Below are 20695 nucleotides of genomic sequence, written 5' to 3'. Positions count from 1 at the left end.
ACAAAATAGGACAATAAAGTCAGGCGGAGTGAGAAATATATATAGAGAAAAAAAATACAAAAGAAGGCCCACCGATTTAAAGCTCATCAATTCAGGACAAAGCAGCGCGTTGAAAACAATTGAGCAGTTAATGTTTGTTTACCCTACGTCCGCAGGAATAAAATGTAAGGAAAACCCAGCAGCAAAAAATACAAAGATACAAGCTCAAGTGAATTTAAAGGAGGAAAAAAAATCCACTTGAGACTTTTTGTTCTCCATTTTCCTTCTCCAGTTCTTTTTTTTTCGACGCTTTTCTGTGGCCATCGTCGTGTTGGCCAAAACTTTTCATAATTGAAATAAATAAAAATACAACCAAGACGAAATTGGGGAAAATATTTTGCCCCGCCTGGGAAATCCCTCGATGAGCGGCCCAATCTATGTTTGTATATCAATGGAAACTCATTTATTCGGATACTTTATAAATAATGTGGATTCGTTTTATGCCCGCCGGACTCGTTGGTACTGAGAAAATTTAATCAAGCGCCGTCCAGGCGGCTCAAATAATTTTCACAAATTCATTTACGCATTTCATTTGCCATCCCCGCCCTAGTTCAATCTGAACCTGAATCCTGAATCCATGAATCCCTGAATCTGTGAATCCACCTCCTCATCCTTTAGCCGCTGGCATGCAAAACGTTTTTTAATCCCCGGCAACTTCTGGGATGCCCGAACAAACGCATTGGCCAATTTGTGGCGGGCTACAAAGAGAGCAAACTGAAAAAAAAATTAAAGGACCAGAAGAAAATCCGGGGGCGATGGGGAAAATGAATAAGTGAAACTGAAGGTTGAAGGCTGCGTGGAGCCCTGTGGCAGTTGCAGGAACATTGACAAATGGGACGAGGCCACTGACCGGCTTACCCGGTCATCTATAAGTTCCCGCTGACGAGTGCAAAAGTTGCTCAATTCGCGGCGGTCTTGCCGAGAGCCGAACGATACTGTTGACAATTATCTTAATGAGTGCGCCAACCGAAAATATCTGCCGTCAGGGGGATATATATTTAAAATTAAATATTGAGAACATGACCTTAAATCGGTAGAGTTTAAATATTCAATGCATAAGTTCCGGGCTGACAACTTTCGCCCACTAAAATACTATCCCTAGAACTAAAACTGACTTTAAATTAATAAAAGAAGTTACTCATTCTATATATATTTATATTTTATCCCCAAAGTTTTTAATACCTTGATTCTTGTTAGTTTATTTCAAAGCCAACAAATTGTTCAAATAAATTTAACTGCAATAATGAATTTAAGCTCTTTGTGACCCCTTTCCTGCAAATATTCAAACGGATAAATACTCATAAATCCCAGGTTAATATTTCTTGGCTTTTATAAAGCCCAAAAGAAATGCGCTGAACAAATGTTTGTACGATAAACTACGTTTTTGCCAACTTAAAGCAAAAGTCGGTAGTGTCCCCATGACTATTTGTTGAGACTTTTGACAACACAAACTCTGAATGCTGATCCAATCAGAGGAGCCAGCCACCAATCGTCACGGCAGCCCAGACCTCAAGACTCAGAATTCGGATTCGGTGAATATATTTCTACCCGATACATGTGGAATAAAAGGGGATATTAGGTTAAGTATTAAATAGGGAAAGGTTTAACTAAAAACTAAACCAAAAAAGAAAAGCAATTATAAATAATTTTAATACACAATTTCCATCAAGATTTAATGGATTTTTCCAATACAAATACCTTTTAAATGGCCTGCCAAAATAAAGAAAATTTTTATTATGAGTATTCAGCAAGGCGACTATTGAGTCTTCATTTGGTTCCTCGGGATTTGCGTCGTCGTCTGTCAACTGTCGTCGGTCGGGGAGGTTCACGTTCCGACCCCTAACCCCTTGTGCCATATTATCATAGCTGGGAGATGGGAACTCACGACTCGGTCTTACTTTTATTTATTTTTATATTATTCGAGAGCAGCGCTGCTCTACTTTCAATAACTGTGAATAAAACCGAATGAATGAACTGGCTAACCTTGCCGCTGGCTGGGGCGGCATTGGTGGGTCCTGCTGCTGCTGCTCGACTTTTGTGTTCGGTTTATTAAAATATACATTTTCCTTTTTTCCATTTTTTTTTTCATTTGGCTTCCTTTCTATAAGTAGAATTCTATTTTGCCTCTGCCTGTGTCTGTGTGGCTTTACTCTTTGGCTTGGCAAATTTTGTAGGGGGAAAAAAATCGACTCGATTATACATATTTTCAAGTTGCCGCAGGTCAAAATGTCAGCAGAAACTGGACAATATAAGGATACTAGATGTACAGTAATTATTAGCAGAAAAAAAATAGATTTTATAGAATAATATATGAATTTTGAATAGTTATTTACAACTGTGTGATTATTGACAGGATTAGTTCGTTAAAATATTAATCATATTTTGATTTTTACTGTGACAATCTGGATATATATCTCTTAAAGAATTTCCCATTATTGATCAATGGTTTAATTTGTTAGTATTCACTGTCTATTTATGTTGCCTGATAAAAGAAATTATTTTTTTTTTTTTGTACTCATTTCAAGTCCTGTGGCTTTAGCATATTTTATGCGCATTTGCATGTTATGCTTCTTTTTGTCGAGCCTGTTTTGGTCTCGAAGATTTATTTGTCAGATACGCTCTTTTATTTGATTTATGAAGTTGGTCCTGTGACCTCCACCTAGCCCGGTTTCGTTATGAAGCTGAGCTAAGTGCCCAGGAGAATTGTGTCAAGCCAGTGAGCCCCCAGACTTTCTCCCCTCCCGAGCAGAGGGTTCGCTACAATGAGACCTGTACGTTAGAGTCCTTAGTCTGTTCTCCTGTTGTCCACCTGCCTGCATGTCCACCGGTCCATCGAGATGCCCGACAAGCGGCCCCTGGATCCGAACCAGCCGGTGCTCTACATCGAGCACTGTAGCCATCGTGAAACGTATCGGAAACGCGCATTGCATCTCCATTCTACGCTGGCGGAGGCTTTGAGGACCATCCACCCGAGGGTCAATCTACAGCTGAGGATCAACGACAGGGGTCCACCGCAGGCTGGATCCTTTGAGGTAGCCGTGGCACCCAATCCCACCCAGGATACTGGGGGTCGTCATAGGGTATGGACGGGACTGAAGCGGATGCCAAGCTCATCGAAGATTCCGCATGTGGACGACATACTCACCCCAGTTTGCTTTGCCCTCAAGCTCCGGGATCCACACAAGGAGTCGCATCGCAGAGTCCTCTCTAATCTGAGGCATAACGAAGGCAGAGACGATGGGAAGTTTTAGGGAAGAGCTCTGGGAAATCTATATTTCAAATTTAAGTGTCATAAAATAAAAATACTTGGAAAAAAATATATATTTTTTAACACCACAAAACCTATTAGCAAATTCCCAGAAAAACGCCATCAAAAGGTCAAGCTCTTTCCGTTTTGTGAATATTTAGAAGGGCGAGGAATATCCTTAGCAGTCACAGACTCGTAAGGATAACACTTAAATCCGAAACTAATGAAAAGACAAACTGTGTGCCGAAGGAAACTGCCACTTTGCAGAACTAAAGTGTGATGTGTAACTGCATACAAGCGGCAGTTATGGCGCTGCTCGCCCAAAGGATGCAAAATGGAAATGCTGCCAGGAGCCAGAAGATGTGGAAAGGAGCCACCCATTTCCTGCTCATTTTCGCCGTGGGAGCCTCCGTTAAGATTTTCGGCTCGTTGAGGGAGCGACAGGAGCTCAAGTTGAGTGCTGCATTTCGGCTTCATTGCATCTCGCTGAGCAAAGGGTTTTTGGGCTAGGTGGAAAGCAGGGGCAACGGCACAAAATGCACAATAAATCCCCTTCTTAAAGTAGTTGTGTAATATTTTCGTTTGCCAAAGTATTCCGCTGCCTGTTGGCCCGCCTTTTGCTTCTGAAAAGACTTCTTTCCTGACTTAAGTTTTCAGCAAACAAAAACACATATCACAGCAAGAGTACACTTACACTCATTAAAGTAGGAATTAAAAGTGTGTAAAAGATATCATAATAAATACTAAGATAAAATTGTATTTCTTTCATGGCAATAGAAACACAAGAATTTTCCGCTAAATTTAATATACAATTTTACCAATATTAAAATCATTATAGAAAATTCTTTGAACTGGGTTACTTAACAATATTTGGGCCTTGAAGTCTAAAGAACATTCCACAATAATGCTAATTTTAGGACAACACATTGCCAAAATTTTAAATGAATTCTACGGAATTTAATTAGTCAAATCCTACCCCAATCTGTTTATTAATGGAAATGTATATTTTGCGTGAAAGAAAACACTTGAATATTAGGTGAAATTGAATTCGATTTCCCAGAATTCACTGTGTAAAGGAGTTTCGTGTGTGGGTGCTTGATGGTTGGCAGGATGTGCTAGCCTGGGCTTGAAAGGCAGCATAAGTAGTAGAAAACGGCAGCATATTAATCTTGCAAGGAACAACGGCTAAAACAATAGCAACAGCAACTGCCTTGAAGACATTGCACCAGGACCTGCACTCCTTTTCTTCGCATCCTTCCGCTTCCACAACTAAATCGTTTGTGTGTGCTCTTTTTGTATTTTTGCACAAAGTAAATGAACTTCATTATAAATAAAACGTCTCTGGAGTTCCACTCTCTCCCTCTTCCTCGTCTTGGCGTCTGCCTTGTTTTTCTTTTGTATATTTTACTTGTATTTTTTGCATTTTTGGCTTTCGGTTTCAGAGTCAGTCGGGTTGTCTGGCTGTTTGTGCATGGTGCCAAAAAAGAACAATAACGCAGCCGACTTTTGAGGGGAAACTGTGGAGTTTTTGACAGCGGAAGGATCACGTTTCGCTTAAAGACTGAGTTATGATTTATGATAATGCTGTTTCACTCACTAAAACAGTGTGAAATTAATATAAATATTATTATTATTAGTACATTTAAGCTTAATTCCCCTTTGTTTATAACTCTTATAATAAGGACTAGTACAGCTGCTTTTAATTTAGTTTTGTCCACTTCTCTTCCATACAAAATTCTTAATAGGAACCTTGTCATTTACATTTTGCAGCTGCTGCAAATATTAAAAAAGAAAAGCATAAAAAGAAAAGACCGGGAAATTGAATGCTGTTTACGCACATTTCGCTAGTCAGAGCTTACTTAGACGGCATCGCTTTTCCTCCTCTCATTTTGCGCCATGGGGGAAAAAAAAGTGCAAACTGCATGTAAAATGGTCTTAATAATATTTCAAATTGACATTGTCGATGCCCCTGATGACATTCAATTAGTGCCTTGCGCTTTTTCAAGCTGCAACAAATGATAAGTGATTGGTTTCTGGTTTAGACGGTTCTCTGTGCTTTTCCGATTCTGTTACATGGAATGAATGCACTTTCCCATGGGTGACCCCATTAATCAATTTGCAGTATCCTTGATGGGCTATCATTTTTCTTTGGTCATCATGCAGCTTTATCCTCGGAAAATACGAAATATCATTTTTCACCCAAAAACAGTATTTCAACTTGAATTTAATTAAGTCCAACGATGTTTTAGATTTGAAACACTCTGCTTAATTAAATTAGTGCTTGTATTTTTCATGTTGAAATGTTATTTAAATCTATGTCAGATGTATGGCAGGAAATATTAAAGCAAATGCATTTTGAATAACAAAAATACCTTCGTTTATGGACTATTGTATCATTTTATATAACGTTGCACAAAAAATGGAAGCCATTTCTTGTCAAACAGGAAAAGTTTAAATGAACTCGAATAAAATTCAATAGGCTAATTGGCATTCTGTCCTACATTTGAATATATTTTGGTTTTTGTTTGTCGGTTTCATATTTATTACGCATAGTTTTAGTGTTATTCACTAGAGCTCGTTATCCTAATCATCAGTATCGACAATCGGTCAGTTCTTTAATTAAAATAGTTTATACATGCCGCGGTTTTAAAGCGGTTTTCATAATCAGCATTATTTTAAGCCTTCCGAATGCAAGAAGGATAAAAAAAATAGTAAAACTATTTTGTAGAACAGAGACTCAATTTCGATTCAATTAAATGAAAGCAGAGAAAGCGGTGTATGCAAATATCATTTTTTGACATTTTATTCGAGTCCAATTGGGCTTTTGGGTGGATGGGAGGTGACTTTGGTGTGTCTGTGCCAAGGTGAGCGCATCGGAAAGGTCACTTGGCCAACGTTGTCTGACTGACAAGTTTCACAATCTCTGGCAGTCAACCGTGAGACATTTTCCGATGGCCAAGACATGTTCAGATGCAGTGGAGCCACAGAGATGAGCTTAAATTGGAATATATTGGGGTATCCTGAGAGAGTCTCCTTTAATATTTTTTTATGTTAGGTTCATATATTGCTTATTAACATTAACCTCTAATGTAAATTGAATGGGTTACAGTTTCTTTAATTGTTATAACTGCTTCCGAATGTAGTTTTTTAGATCAGATATGTACTAATTTATATTTCTTGTTCTCATTTATTAGGAATAATCATAAAATCCTTCTTCATTTTAAACCTAATAAAAAATGATACAAAAATTCCACATACACACATATCTAAAGCAATTTGAACTCCAATCCTTTATCGTTGGGCCAAAATGTCATTCCATTCGAAGCCTGGCCCAAAAGGACTCGTACCCAACAGGACAACAAGAAGAACAATAACAACTCCCACTGTTCGAGTGTCATTCCATGATGATCTATGGATGGGAACATAAATTTTGACTGCTCAACTCGGGGCATTGTGATGGCACAACGAACGGACAGACGGACAGACAGACGGACGGACATCGATGCTCGGGAACAGGATTCGAATTGAAATTTGAAATTTCCAAAAATGATTACAACTATACTCGGGCGCCTCGCTTGTTTGCGAATTTCGGGCGCTAAAAACTGATTGCCGGAAATGCCAGTAATTGGTTGCACATGCCACCAACGGGGGCAGATAGGGTTCTTTTTCGGTGGGAAGTGGTTTTCCTGATTGGGTGGCATCCACATGGGCATTGTGGCAACATCGGTTTGTGCCGCTGCAGTTTTTAGCATTATTGTTATTATTTTTGTGGTGAGCGGGAAGAGCGACGAATGCTTGTTAATGATTTATGCATTCATTGTGCATAGAAATGACATTGCAGTTTGGGCGTTGCAAATGTATGTGGAACCGCCAAGTGTCCCCTCTCCCTCCTTTGCTAATTTAAATGCACATTTGGGGCACTTGCAGGGCGAGTGGTTTTGTGGGGTATTCCACGGGGGGCTTGGCGTGGGTGGTTGGAAAACCGCATTGCCGTCGACACAACCTCGACTTCTGTGATTTATGCTGCTTTTGGCCATTAGCCTAACATTCTTGTAAATATTTACAGAGCATAACATACAGACTTGCTAACAGCAAAGAGAGCCATTGGAAGAGTAAATTTCCCAAAGAGTCTGCAATGTTATTGAACATTTTCATACTCTTAGCCACTGTTAAGGATTTTAAGAGTCTTCCCAAACTCTTTTGCTGTTAAAGTTTAACATTTCCGGTGGCTTAACATGGGGTTCGTTGTGCCATTAGCCATAGCCATAGGTCAGTAATTTTTGTTGAAAACAAATACAAAACCAAAGCACGTGGCGCCATAAATCATTTGCCTTCGGTCCAGAGTTTTTCCTGTTTAAAGCACACATCTGCACTATAAAGGATCCAGATGGTTTTCTATTAGTAAATAGGAAAATGCACAGCTCTGGCAGCAGATCGATCATTAAGTATATATTCTATATATAAAGTTTTTATGTATGGACATAAATATTTAATAAATTTTTAAAAATAAACAGTTTTGAGAATACTGGACTTTCATACCCTTTCATCATATTATAATTTTAGTGAGAAGAAGCTTTAATAATTTAAATTTTTTCTAATGAAAATATACTTTAAAGTCTTTAATGAATACTTTTGATTACTATTGCAATACAGTTAATTTAGGCACTAATATTTTAATATATTTATTATAACCCTAAAAAAAATCTAAACAAAAGAATAATTAAACTTGTATCAAATATAAAATCCATCATTATTTATTGCTTTCCATAGCCCACCATAAACACATTAGCCAATCCAGATTTTACCTTTGTTTTAATTATATTTCGATTACTGTTAACCCATTGTCTCGATAATGACTTAAGCTCAAATATAATTTGACTCCCCTTTTACAGTCACTTCCTCCGAAAAATCGCAGCTCAAACCAAAAGGCTTTTAAAATTCAGCTCAGTCATCGAAAGATCTAAGCAAAAGAAAAGCCACAAGGAAAAGTACAAGGAAAACCCAAACAAAACAAAAGGCAACCGAAAAGATAAAAAAAAAGGATACTTCAACCCGGCAAGTAAGTATTCGTAGCTGTGTTGATGCTCACGTTTGCTATTTAAGATTCATTTAGCTGCAAAACAATGGCAGCAAATGGCTGAGAAAAGTGCAACGAATGGGAAATACCCTGAGTGGAATTTTGCCACGGAAAAGAGTCAACTTTTGGCTGCTAACACCTTCTAATCCACTTTTCCTGCACTTTTCCCCAGCAGTGTTTTCTCGTGTATAATAGCGGCACGGCATGACATTGGCTTTCGGTTTTTGGCTTTGGCTTTTGGCTAGGGCTTCTGGCTGTTGTTGCTGCCGCTGCAGACGCGGCAAATTACGTGAATCAGCGAATTTGGCAACAAGATACGGCCACCGATAGCAGCACCAGCAGCAGCAGCCGCGGCAGCCGTGGCAGCTGCAGCAGAAATAACAAAAACAGAGCTGCAGTCAAGCCACATAACGACGCCGCGGCCAATTGCCGATTAGCATCGCTTTTGGCCAAGGCAGAAGCAGCCTCAAAAGCAACAGCAACAGCAATGGTGAGCGAAAGCAGTTAGTAGAAACAGCAGGGGAGCGAATAACGGTATCAGGTCCTGCAAGAAGGGTTTCCGGCGGATATGCAATGGCCGAACGCAAAAGAAAACAACTTTGGCATGGGGAATAAACAGAACGTGGCGTGACTGTAAGTGATTTGTAAGTGAGTGTGAGTGTCTAATGAAGCCATCACCGATGATCAAACGGAATGAAGGACTAAGACACTGGGCAAAATGAAACAGGCTTAAAATGGCTACTCAAAATAGAAGAAAAGCAATACAAATCTAGGTTTTAAAATTTATATATATATAAAATATTATAATAGCTTCCAAATTATGCAGAAAATTTAATAACTAACATAGTGTAAGGTATAAGAATTTATTAATATATTATACCTTGGAACATACGAAAAGCGTTGCCTACTTTTTAGGGATTTTAGTTGAATATGAGTTGTATTCATTTGATTGAGAAAATATAGAAAATAATAACTTTATTCAGTATTTTATACGAAGATTTAAAATAGGGTAAGTGTCACTACACTAAATAAATCAAAAATATGTGCATTCTAGGTATATTAAATAGATAAATATATGTGCTTATTTATTGGTAAATTCAAAATTTTTCACATGTCATATAACTAAGCCAAAAATGTATTAATTTAAGTTCGGAAAGCTTATCAGTGCTAATTAGTATAGGGTTACAAAATCTGTATACTAAGTTTTAGAATATAAAAAAAAAATATATATATATTTGTAAATTTTTTAAAAATTTTATCGATGTAACCCCTATCAAATTTTGCAATTTTTGGAAAAATGTAGAACATTTTGTTTTCTTCTGGACATGGCTAGTCGACTTACTTTTTGATGCTGATCAAGAATATATATACTTTATAGGGTCGGAAATGGCTCCTTCACTGAGTTTCAAGCCTCTAAATGTAAATTAAAAACCCTGCAAGGGAATAATAAAGTAGCAAAAGTTGGAGCCAAAGTTAGGGTCGCCAAAGTAAGACATCAAAAGCAATGTAGATATTGTAGATATATTTAATACAAATTGCTCTTTCAATTTAAAAATAATTTAGTATTGCGGGTGTATGGCAATTCAGGAATGAATTTAAAAAAAAATGCATAGCTAACATATAATATAATTGTCATGGTTAAAACTTACCGCAGTAGAGGACACGTGGTGATCAACGGGAGGGCTTCTTCCTGGTTATCCGGTTGCATTGCATTGATCAGGTGATATTGTTGAGTCAATATCACTACTTGCACTATCACTTTAGATGTTACCTCCGCGGCCTCCCCGGAATGACTGAGGCGCGCGGGCCCAAAGTGCCTCTATTTATAGTCGCCGAGCGGAGAGAACAGAGAAAGTGAGAGCGAGAGAGTAAGAGATACCTCTAGAGATAGGCGGCGAGAGCTAGAGGGAATGAGGGGCCTATAGACGTGCACAGAGAGTGAGAGTGAAAGAGAGCGCGAGAGTTTTGCATTTCGCTCAACCTTTAACGATCGTTCCTATGGCAGCTATATACTATCGTACCCTGCCAAAGAATAAATATATATTCAAATCAAAACAAACTCTCATTAATGGTAAATATTATCTTTGTTTATCACAATTTATTTTTTCTCAGTGACCTTTTCCCCCTTTATTTTCTCCCCCATTGACATTTTTGCTGGAGCGGCTTTAAGAATTCCGGCATCCCAAAAGGAGGACACAGGACGTAGGCCTGGGCGTAGACAAAAGAAAAAACCCGGCCCAGGAGACAATGATGTCGCCAAAATCGTTGACGAGGAGCTGCCACCAAGGGTGCCGGGCATGGATTTCGGAGGACTCAATGCCTGCCGCGACGAGTGTCAATATGAAAATGAATGCGTGTGGTTTTGCTCGCTCCTTTTTTTCCCACACAGGTCCTGGGCCCCACCTCTTTGATGGTTCTATGTGTGGATATGAATTATTCATAAAATGGCAATGGCACTCTGAGCCACAGCGCCAAGAACAAGAGCAAGTCGTGACGAAGGCATTGGAATGTGTGTAGTCTCCCCCCCAAAAAAAGGGCGACTAAGACCTTGTTGTTGTGATGACACTACTGGATTTTGATACCCTTCTACAGGATGTAGGATATTATTAAGGGCTTATAATACTTATAGTACCTATTTCATTAGCTTTAAAAATTATTTTACCTTGTTTTTAGTTTTAACTGTGAAATGTATTACATAATTCACAGCATTTTTTCTTGTCAGATAATAAATGAACCTTTTAACGCCTCTTTCCTAACAAATTACTCAATGTGTATCAATTATTCATTTGATTATTAATTACTATTTAAATTTTCAAGAACATAACTTTGTTATAATTTTACTTCACTAAAAAAAGAAAGAGAATTGCAGTGTTCTTCTTACTTGACATTTTTGGATCCTTGGTTTTTTTTTGCCTGTGCGACAAGTGCACAACACGAGGCAACAACAATGCGGCGCCATTTGAGATGCCTTCTATATACAAACACACACCCACCTTTATGCATAAATGTATGCCAGTGTGTGTGTGTGTGTGTGTGTGTGTGCAGGGAAAACTATGCGACATAAAATGTAACGAGGAGATGGCGAAAAAGGCGAAATTGCTGGCCGAGGCCTCTCAGCGGCAGTGGCAGGTTAACCCCCAACTGACACCCTCGACATTTGGGGGTCACTATCCCCAGATTCACTTGCAAAGTGAAATTAAGCAGAGATCTGACTACAAATAACTCAGAATCTCTTAAGCAGATTGAGCTGCATTCAAGGGGCTTGGGCTTAATCTCTCTTACAGAGTGCATTTTACTTGAAACTCTTAGCTAATTAGCAAAATGGAAAAGCTTATTATGGCAAATTGCAAAACTTCTCTAGACTCGTGTGCGTAAATCAAGTGGTGAGAAATGAATGGAAAAGGGAAACTTACCTGACATTCCCTTGGTTACATTTTCACAATCGACACGAAATGGGGAAAATTCGACAACAACAACACAATCATAGTCATCATCAGCATTAGGGAAAATCCTCCATCATAGCTCAGCCCCTTATCCACTTTCGGATCTGCATGCATAACAAACAACGACAAAATCCATAATATTTGCGCAATGAAATGAGGCTAAAAAAAAATTAATCGAACTACGTAGCAAGGCAGCGGAAAAGTTTCAACAAAAAAGTACAAAAAAAAAGGATTGAAAAAGGGAAAAACCTGACTGCGTGAGCTTTTTTTCCTATTTGCATATAAATTTGCATATGTCTGTGAACAGTGAATCGAAAGTATTTGAAGTTGTTAAGATTCTTGTTATTTAAAAAATATTAAAATTTACTTGTTTAAGCACTTTAACATAGTGTGTAAACAACCTTCTTCTAGTTAGGCTACATAAATCTTGAAATATTTACAAGCACTTTAAGATTTATCCTTAAACTTGAACCCATTTCAGTTATACAAAAGTGTATACCTTTAAATTCTTATATATTTTTTGCTTTTCTATGTTTAGTAAACTCCTTTCCACTGCCACATCCACATATATCCTTGTGTACTTCTAAGCTTCGAGCTGTGTGTGTAGATGCTTATGTGTGCATGTTCTGTGGGTTAGCATTGCAAATGCTCGCGATTTTCTACGAGCTTATTCAAATGATTTGAAGAGTGCTTCGGCCAGATAGCAGGCAAGGGCTGTCGGAAAGGGAAACCTTACTGGAAAAACTCCAACATTCTAGGCTTAGTTTCGACCTAAAGAACTGGTACCGTAATTAGCCCCGGTGCTTGAAGGTATTTCAAATTCGAATTTTGTGGCACAGTTTCCATTTCATTGTGGTTAACCAAAACTTTTAAAGGGAACACAGAAGCAGGAATACAGGAGCTGAGTGAACATAACTTTTTCGGTGGCCAGAGTCACGCCCACCTTCTGCCTAGGCACACTTCATTTTGTGCGGTAATAGTTATTTGCGGACAGTAAAAAACAAAAAGAACATAAAACAATTATAGTCCCGGCGCTGCAACGCATAAAAAGGAACCAAAAGGGAGCAAAAACCTTTGACAAATTTTTCATCGCAGCGATAGAGAGAGAGAGAGAGAGAGAGAGAGTTCTGTGTTCTGCACTTAAGGACCCCCACAGACATGGACAGACAATTGTACAGTGGAACTTCGCTAATTAGTCACTTCTTTCAATGATTATTACAAAGTTTCTCATATGTTGAACAACAATCCTGAATTTATGTTATTTAAAAATGTATTTGCAGCTGAGGCCACAAAAAAAGTATTTGAAAAGTGATATGGATAGTTTTTTTGTGTAATATCAAGTGTTTATACTTTACAATTGTAGGCATTATATTATATTTTAAATATATAAAAAAGAACAATCTGTTAAAAAAGTTTTTAATGTATTTTTGTATGATAAATATTCTTAAAGTGAACATTTGAATTTTTAACATTATGCTTATCACTTGTATCTATTGGATTGCTAATTTTTCTTAAATAAGAACTTATAGAAAGTACTTTTTAGATTCCCAGTTCTTCTAAAAAAAATTGTTAGTAAAAATTATTAGAAAATTCCTTATTTCCACTGCTTTCTAATTGTATCCACTATCTCTTTTTGGAGCAACTACTGCCACTGTTTGAAGCCCTTTTGTCGCGAGCAAACAACAAACTGACTTGCTAATGAAAACTTTATTGCTCCGGGGGGGTGTGTGCGTGTACTTAGAGCCCTGCCTGAGCTCCCAGATCCCGGGGTCCATCATCATGTGCTGTCATCTGTGTGCCGTGGTCCTGTCCGTGGTCTTTGATGGAAATGGAAATGGAAATGGCTCCGCAATGCTCTGGGCAGCTGCATATGCATGCCGGGGCCGAGCCTCTTCTGTTTTCCCCCATTGTTGTTGTCTGTTTAGTGCTAATATTATTTACACTAAAGGCGACCGACGACAACAGAGAGGCAGAGGCAGATGACAAAGCGACATAGACGCATAAGCACTTTATGTGAATGACGCCCCCAGGCATAAACTAGAATTATACACACTCATCCTGATGCGATATGGCGTGCGGAACAATGCTCTTGCTCGCCGAGGGGTAGCCGCAAAAAGTATGCAACAACATTTTGTCTAACTATATTTTAAAAGCAAAATTTACCAACCAGCCCACAAGGAAGCAAGCAAGCCGGCAACGTCAAATGAGCATTAGACATGGCCCAAAGCCAGTTTCAAAAAGGCAGCAAAGGGAGAAGGGTATTCAAGGCTTACGGGTATGTGACTGGCTCACTCTGCATACTACATATGAATGAGGCTTGTAGTCTTGCTTTTTGTTTTTTCCTTTTTTTTTTGTCCCTTTTCCATATTCAGCGACGTGTTTGCCCAATAAACCTTGAAAAGTCATTAGAAATTTTTCAATTATGCAAACAGTGGGAACGAGGCGGAATAGCTTTTACTGTGGCACTCTGCCAGGGATGGCATTTCAAATGGTTAAAAGTTAGAGAACATTTGTGGGAATTAAATGAAATAATTTACTAAATTTAAATACAGCAACACCATAAGTTATATATATTTAATTAAAATACTTATTTAAGCAGGATTCACTTTATGATATTATATATTATCTACTCTTAATACCTTTCTTGTTTTCTCACCCTGATCAATAAAGTTTATATCTCTTGAACATTATCCCAAATGATGAGCATAACATGGCCCGAAAGCGCTTGGCAATCTTCTTAACATAATCAGATAATCCAGCTTAGATTCGAGTTGATAGATTTTAAGCATTTTGCATTTTCCCCATAACCTTTCGCTCCATAAATCGCTCATCTCTGGCGAACACGGGGCACACCCACATTAACCCGTGTGTACCTGCCTGCCCTGTTCAGGTATTTTACGAGCTTTATATTGATAAACAATAAAACACATACACACACACACACACACACACACACACAGGAATGTACCAACAAAAGCCCCACTTCCCCTTTCTCAGCCATGCAGCTGCTTTTATACATTTTTATTTTAATTTTATTTATTTGGTTCGGCATGGCTTTTATGTATTTATGGGCCAACATGCAAATGCAAATTGAAAAGGAACATGAGCAGCGTCACGGAGAAGCCTCAGTGCGAAATGATTACGACCACTCTTATTTCACTTCTTTCTTTTTTTTGATTTTTTTTTATAATGCAATAAATAATTTTATTATGTGCCAAGACCAATAAACACATTCGAGGCAAACAAATAATCGAATATATGCAGATGCAAGGCTGAACGGGCGGGATCCGCATATAAATCAGGGACATGCCGGGTGTATCCTTATTTCCCTATCCATTTTAGCTGCGAAACCGATTTATAAATCCAAACAAGAAAAAATTAATTCAAAATAAAGTATTTTGGATACACTTATCGGAAGATATTGGCTGGATATTTATTAGAAATATTAGAATGATTAAATCAAGCATATAAAATATAATCCAGAGAATATATCAAGTTTACATGACTATTAAAGTTTGTAATCAATTCAAAGATTTATTTCTAATAGCTTCTAACTTTAATAAAATGTCTAATAACAGGTGACATAGATAGTTTGGTAAATTCAAATATACCAAACCTAACTAAACCTTTTTAATCAAAAAATAGAGAGCATTTCCAATTCGATTCAATTCGTTTATTGCCACTCAATCTTTTCTTCTCACATTGACATTAGGAAATGAGTTTTGCAATACTTTAGCAATTTTCACAGGCTCTCAAATGCAGACAACACAGACACATCTACTTAGCCCCGACAACCTCCCCTTTTACATGCTCACATGCTGGGCTGTAATGCTGGAAAATCCAGAAAACCCCCTTGGCTTAAGCCCCTTGAATAGCAGTGGGGCGAATGGAATTTTCCCCCTTATGACTGTACAAATGATATGCGTATTTAAAGGGAATGGCAGGAGATTTGCCGGGAAAGCAAAAAAGGGAAAAGGGGAAAACACGGAAAAGGCGAACAAAGTCAAAGACAAAGTGGTAAGGTGAACTCGACGGAAAACGGCTCGCAGGATAAACTACGCAGAATAAATGGCAACAAGAAGGATTATCAAAGCAATGAGGTGAATTGGGCATTGTTGACTTACACTTGTAATCGTTTACGCCGATGAAGAGCTGAGCAAATCTTTGAGCTTTTCCAAGTGAATTTTAAATTATTTACACAAAACAATTTTCCAATTTTAATAATTCCTTAAGGAATTGCAAACTTTCTTTAAAGGAATATACTGTCTTTGTCTGCTTTATAAAAGTGTAAAACACGATATATGATCAGTAATTAACTATGATTGCAAGTATGTATGACCAATAAGTAGTTATGAGTAAGTAAGGTTGAGCAGTAACTAACTCTGAACAATAAGACCTATCTATGGCCAGTAAATATCTATAACCAGTAAGCAGCTATGATAACTTTGAACACTAATAAACAATGACTTGCAACTTTTGTAACACAACACATGTCTGAGACTTGGCCAGTAGCAGTCACTTCGTTCCGGGGATGTTAGAACCAGTTGGGAATCATATGCACGGATGCACGAGATTTGTTTTGGAACAAATTTAAGCTATTTCAATGAAACTATGGGGTTATTCTTCTATCTAATTTTATAAGTATATAAGTCGGAGCATGGCGAATTGGTGGACTATATATATACATATATATAGCAGCCATAGGAACAATCGGAAGATTTATAGAACTATAATCAGTAATTACCTATGACCAGTAAGTATCAATGAACATTAACTAACGATGGCCAGTGAGTAACTATTATCAGTAAGTAGCTTTGACCAGTAAGCAACTATGATCATAAATTAACTATGATCAGTAAGTATCAATAAACATTAATTAACTCTGAGCAGTAAGTATCTATAACCAGTAAGAATCTATTAACAGTCACTAACTTTGAACACTAATAAACAATGACTTGCAACTTTTAAACATAACACATGTCTGAGACTCGGCCGGCAGCAGTCACATCGTTCCGGGGATGTTAGAACCAGTTGAGAATCATATGACCATATGTGCGAGACTTGTTTTGGAACAAATTTAAGCTTTGCCTATATAACTATGGAGTTCTTCTTATATATAATTTTACTAGTATATAATTCGGAGCATTGCGAATCGGTGGACTATATATATACATATATATCGCTGCCATTGGAAAGATTGGAAAATTTTAAGAACAAAATATTATAACTGTTCCAGTTTTCAACAGATTTTCATGAAATTTGATATAAAGCCTTTATATATTAATCTATAATTTTGTGTAAAATTTTATTTAAATCGGACAACTATATCACTTAGTTTAAACTAAGTTTCTTAGACCCAAAGAATGTCATACAATTTTCTAACTCTCGGAATAAGTTAAAAATTTTAAATATGTTATTTCACAACTCCCTTGACTAAGTTTGCTTTCTAGGGAAAATTCTACATTCTAGCATGTGTCGTGTTATTTTTCCATTTCACGCTTAGCTGCGATTAGACACTTTTGCAATCATATTGATAAATAATAATTGTGCGGAACTCGCTCAAAGAAGCGAGTTTAATTGCATTTCGGTCTGGCAACTGCATGTCGCCATGGGGCCGATGAGGGGAGTGAAAAACGTCCGCTCTGTGCAGCCGTAAATGTGAAAATTGTTTGATTAGACATGCCATGCCCCAAGGGGATGCAATCTTCCCGAGCTTGATTAATAAATGCCGCGCTTTTGTGGCCCATTGACAAATATAGCCAGAATCGACCCAGACCCAATCGAACCACAGCAGCCAGCGATTTCCTGTCAATAAGCCTTGTCAGCAACATGGAATTAACGCTATTCAGGCCTGGAGGGTGCGCCATGCAAGAAATTCTTTCACATTGCGACAAATGTCTGGCTGCTGAATCCGAATTCCCAACTCTGACACTTTCAATCAGGCAGCCAAGGATACCACTCGTTCGCAGGACCAACCCACTCGCACAGCCCCTGACATCCATGGCGGGAATGCCAATGCCGCTCAATAAATGTCATTACATTGTCAAGTGCATATTAGCGCCATAATTGAGCGGCGTGAGCAGAATTTCCGCTGCCATTCTGGCCAACTTTGAAGGGAAGTCAAAGGAGTGAGAATCGAAATACTAACAGAGAGTGTGAGTGGAAGGTTTTTCACACATTTTTATTGAATTATTCTTACTGAGATTTCTTTTTGTGTAAACTAAAAGGATGCTTTATAAAAAAATACCACCCAAATAAATTATATTTACATTTAAATTGGAACTAAGTGTGACGGTTAAAGCCGATTTAAGTTCACTCAAATATTCCTTTAATATCATTGTTTAATTTAAACCATAATAAAGAGAACAGGTTCCTTACATCCCATGATTCCTTTTTACCTTCAATTAAATATTAAAATATTAATAATATTGTAAATATTATTTCGGTATGAAAAAATAATACCAACCTGTCTCGCTTAGCCCGCCAATTGAAAATCAAAGCAAAGCAATTGAAGCTGCCAACTAATTAACTGAAACTCGGAAAGTAAAGTTCATTGCAAATATAAGCAAACACTTGTTTGACTTTTGCAAATTAATTATTTAATTTAATACAAACATTTTCCCAGCAAACAACAAACTAGACAAGGCCAATTAAAATTCCCCGGAGATAGATAAGGGAGCGGAAGAGCGAAAGCAAACAAGAGGCAAAACAAAGTTCGACCAATATAATTTTTAATGGGCCATCAAATTGTAAAACAGAAAAATTTATCATCAACTTAAGATTGAAATTTTATGCGAGAAATGAGCGCAAAATAAAAAATAAAATAAAATAAGAATGCGTTTCCCATTTCCTGGTCTGGTTAGCCGGAATTCTCGCATTTTCCGGCTGAACGCTTGCAGACCAAAACTGAATTTATAAACCAAAAATGCATGATAGCCTTGTTGCCCCTTTCCATCCAACGTTTGTCTGCGGCTTCTGCGGCTGTTGTGGCAACGTCCAGTCCACACAACAACAACAAATGAAACCGAAAAAGAGCAACTAAAGCCGCCAGAATTATCATTACGGTGGCACAAAATCTCTTTGGCAGTTTTCCGGAGACCAAACACCGCCCACCACCCACAGCCTTCCGTTTTATTTCTCGTTTGCCGTTTTGCGGAGGCTGATTTTTTTTCTTTCAATTTTTAGTTTATGCTACAGAAGGCGATAAAATTGAGTGGGCGTGGCTGAACTGAAAATAAAATAACAAAACTGGGGAAAACCGGCAAAAATTATTAGTGTGGCTCTCATCTTTTTCGCGTCTGCTCCACCGGCTTATGTTTTATGGCCTAGTCGCCAAAGCCAACTGAATTCGGGTAACTGAACTTGCAGATGGCCGAGAAAAGGACTTCTAATGTATCCTGGAACACCGAAGCCTTAAATATCCTTTATGTTCTATGTTTATATAAAGAAAATAAGGTTTATCTATAAGCAGAATATCAGTGTGCGGAGATTATTATTATTAATCTTTGTATTCGAAAAGCTATGTTTATGTCATTTTAAAGAATGTGTTTTTAATTTTGATAAAATCTATTTTTCATCATTTTCCAAAGCCAAGCTATGATTGATTTCCAATTCGATCCTAAAATTCAATTCCATTTAGCTTCCCGACGACACCTTGCTTCCTTGTTATTTAGTAAATTAAATTAAATAAAAATGAATAGATATAGATTGTATAAAATTCTTATAAACCACATCAAGTCACTTAAACAATGCTAAAGTTCCGAAAAGAAATACCCTTTTCTTCGTGTTCGAATTCAGAAAAATTCCTCGTTGCTTCAAAATTTATTACAATCGGGCCAAGTTAGCAAACATTGAACAAGAAAAAAAATTGTTCAGCCAACAAACAGGGGCAAACAAAACAAAACAAAACACATGGAAACATAACTTGGCATCATTATACGAGGGCAGAAATGGGCGTTCCACCAGATATACATAGATATATGTTTGTATTCCCAGCCAGTTGTGAGCTCTTGAACTCTTTGCTGCACTTGGTTGTTATTTTTTCATTTCTTCAGAGTTTGTGTTTGGCCGTTGTTGTGTTGCAGATTTATGTTTTATTACCGAAAAGTGTCTACAATTCTTGGCCAGGAATTTGGAAGAGGACAAAGAGTGTGCCCGAAAACCCAAAAAGAAATTCAAGTGTAACTCATGTCAAGGCTTATGGTAAAATACGAGGCAAGTCTCAACCTCCAAAGGGCACAGAACCGACGGGTGGCCAACAAAAAATACCATAATAAATATTTAGGCGTCTGTATGCCATTCTGAAAGACAAAATACCTGCTTCTAGTATCTCATTCTAATGTGTCGTAAATTATGTTCTTATTAATTTATTAATGATTTCTTAGTTTCTGCTTTGTTTATGCTATTTATCATTTAAAATCATAATAAAAAGGAATGCATTTACTCTGATGAGTGGCTATTTATTTTCAATGTTTTTAATCCATAACAATTGCAATTAGATAAAAATAATAATTGACAGAACATGACCCCAGCCAGCTTATATTCAAGATAAATATTGCGCAAATAATAAATTCTACAGCAATGTTTTGTCATAGTTTTCGATTGTCGACTAAATTGTGTTTCATGTCGAACTTTGAACTGTGACTGCAATAGCAGCTCCCGGCAACGATGTCAACTGTATCGGTATTTACAACTGAAAGAAATTTTAATTCGATATTTAATGTTTAAAATTTCTCATTAACTTCAAATAGATTTTCTTAATTTAAAAAGTATGACATCTGTAGCTTATAATATACTAACGATACTTCAGTTATGATATTTATTCAAATATATTCTTACTAAGTTAAATCAAATGAGATAACTTGTGTAAGTTTTAAAATATATAATCAA

General features: G+C 37.4%; 1 protein-coding gene and 1 long non-coding RNA gene across 2 annotated transcripts; both read left to right on the top strand.

The window, feature by feature from the left end:
- Nucleotides 1-1910: 1910 nt before the first annotated feature.
- On the top strand, nucleotides 1911-3380 carry LOC110187231 (selenoprotein BthD). Its single transcript, XM_020956629.2, has one exon. It carries the CDS (start codon nucleotides 2877-2879, stop codon nucleotides 3288-3290), a length of 414 nt encoding a protein of 137 aa, XP_020812288.2. The 5' UTR covers nucleotides 1911-2876; the 3' UTR covers nucleotides 3291-3380.
- Nucleotides 3381-17599: 14219 nt separating this feature from the next.
- Nucleotides 17600-18634, top strand: LOC147643381 (uncharacterized). Its single transcript, XR_015272167.1, has 2 exons — nucleotides 17600-17961; nucleotides 18432-18634. It is a non-coding gene; the product is annotated as an uncharacterized LOC147643381 (long non-coding RNA).
- Nucleotides 18635-20695: the final 2061 nt, after the last annotated feature.

This window comes from Drosophila serrata, unplaced genomic scaffold (genome assembly GCF_035046125.1).
Source record: "Drosophila serrata isolate PLE 108 unplaced genomic scaffold, ASM3504612v1 contig_275, whole genome shotgun sequence".
NCBI classification, from domain to species: domain Eukaryota; kingdom Metazoa; phylum Arthropoda; class Insecta; order Diptera; family Drosophilidae; genus Drosophila; species Drosophila serrata.
This window is presented reverse-complemented; position numbering and strand designations above follow the sequence as displayed.

Coding starts and splice junctions, on each gene's coding strand:
- LOC110187231 (XM_020956629.2), top strand. CDS start 2,877: ATGCCCGACAAGCGGCCCCTGGATCCGAACCAGCCGGTGCTCTACATC.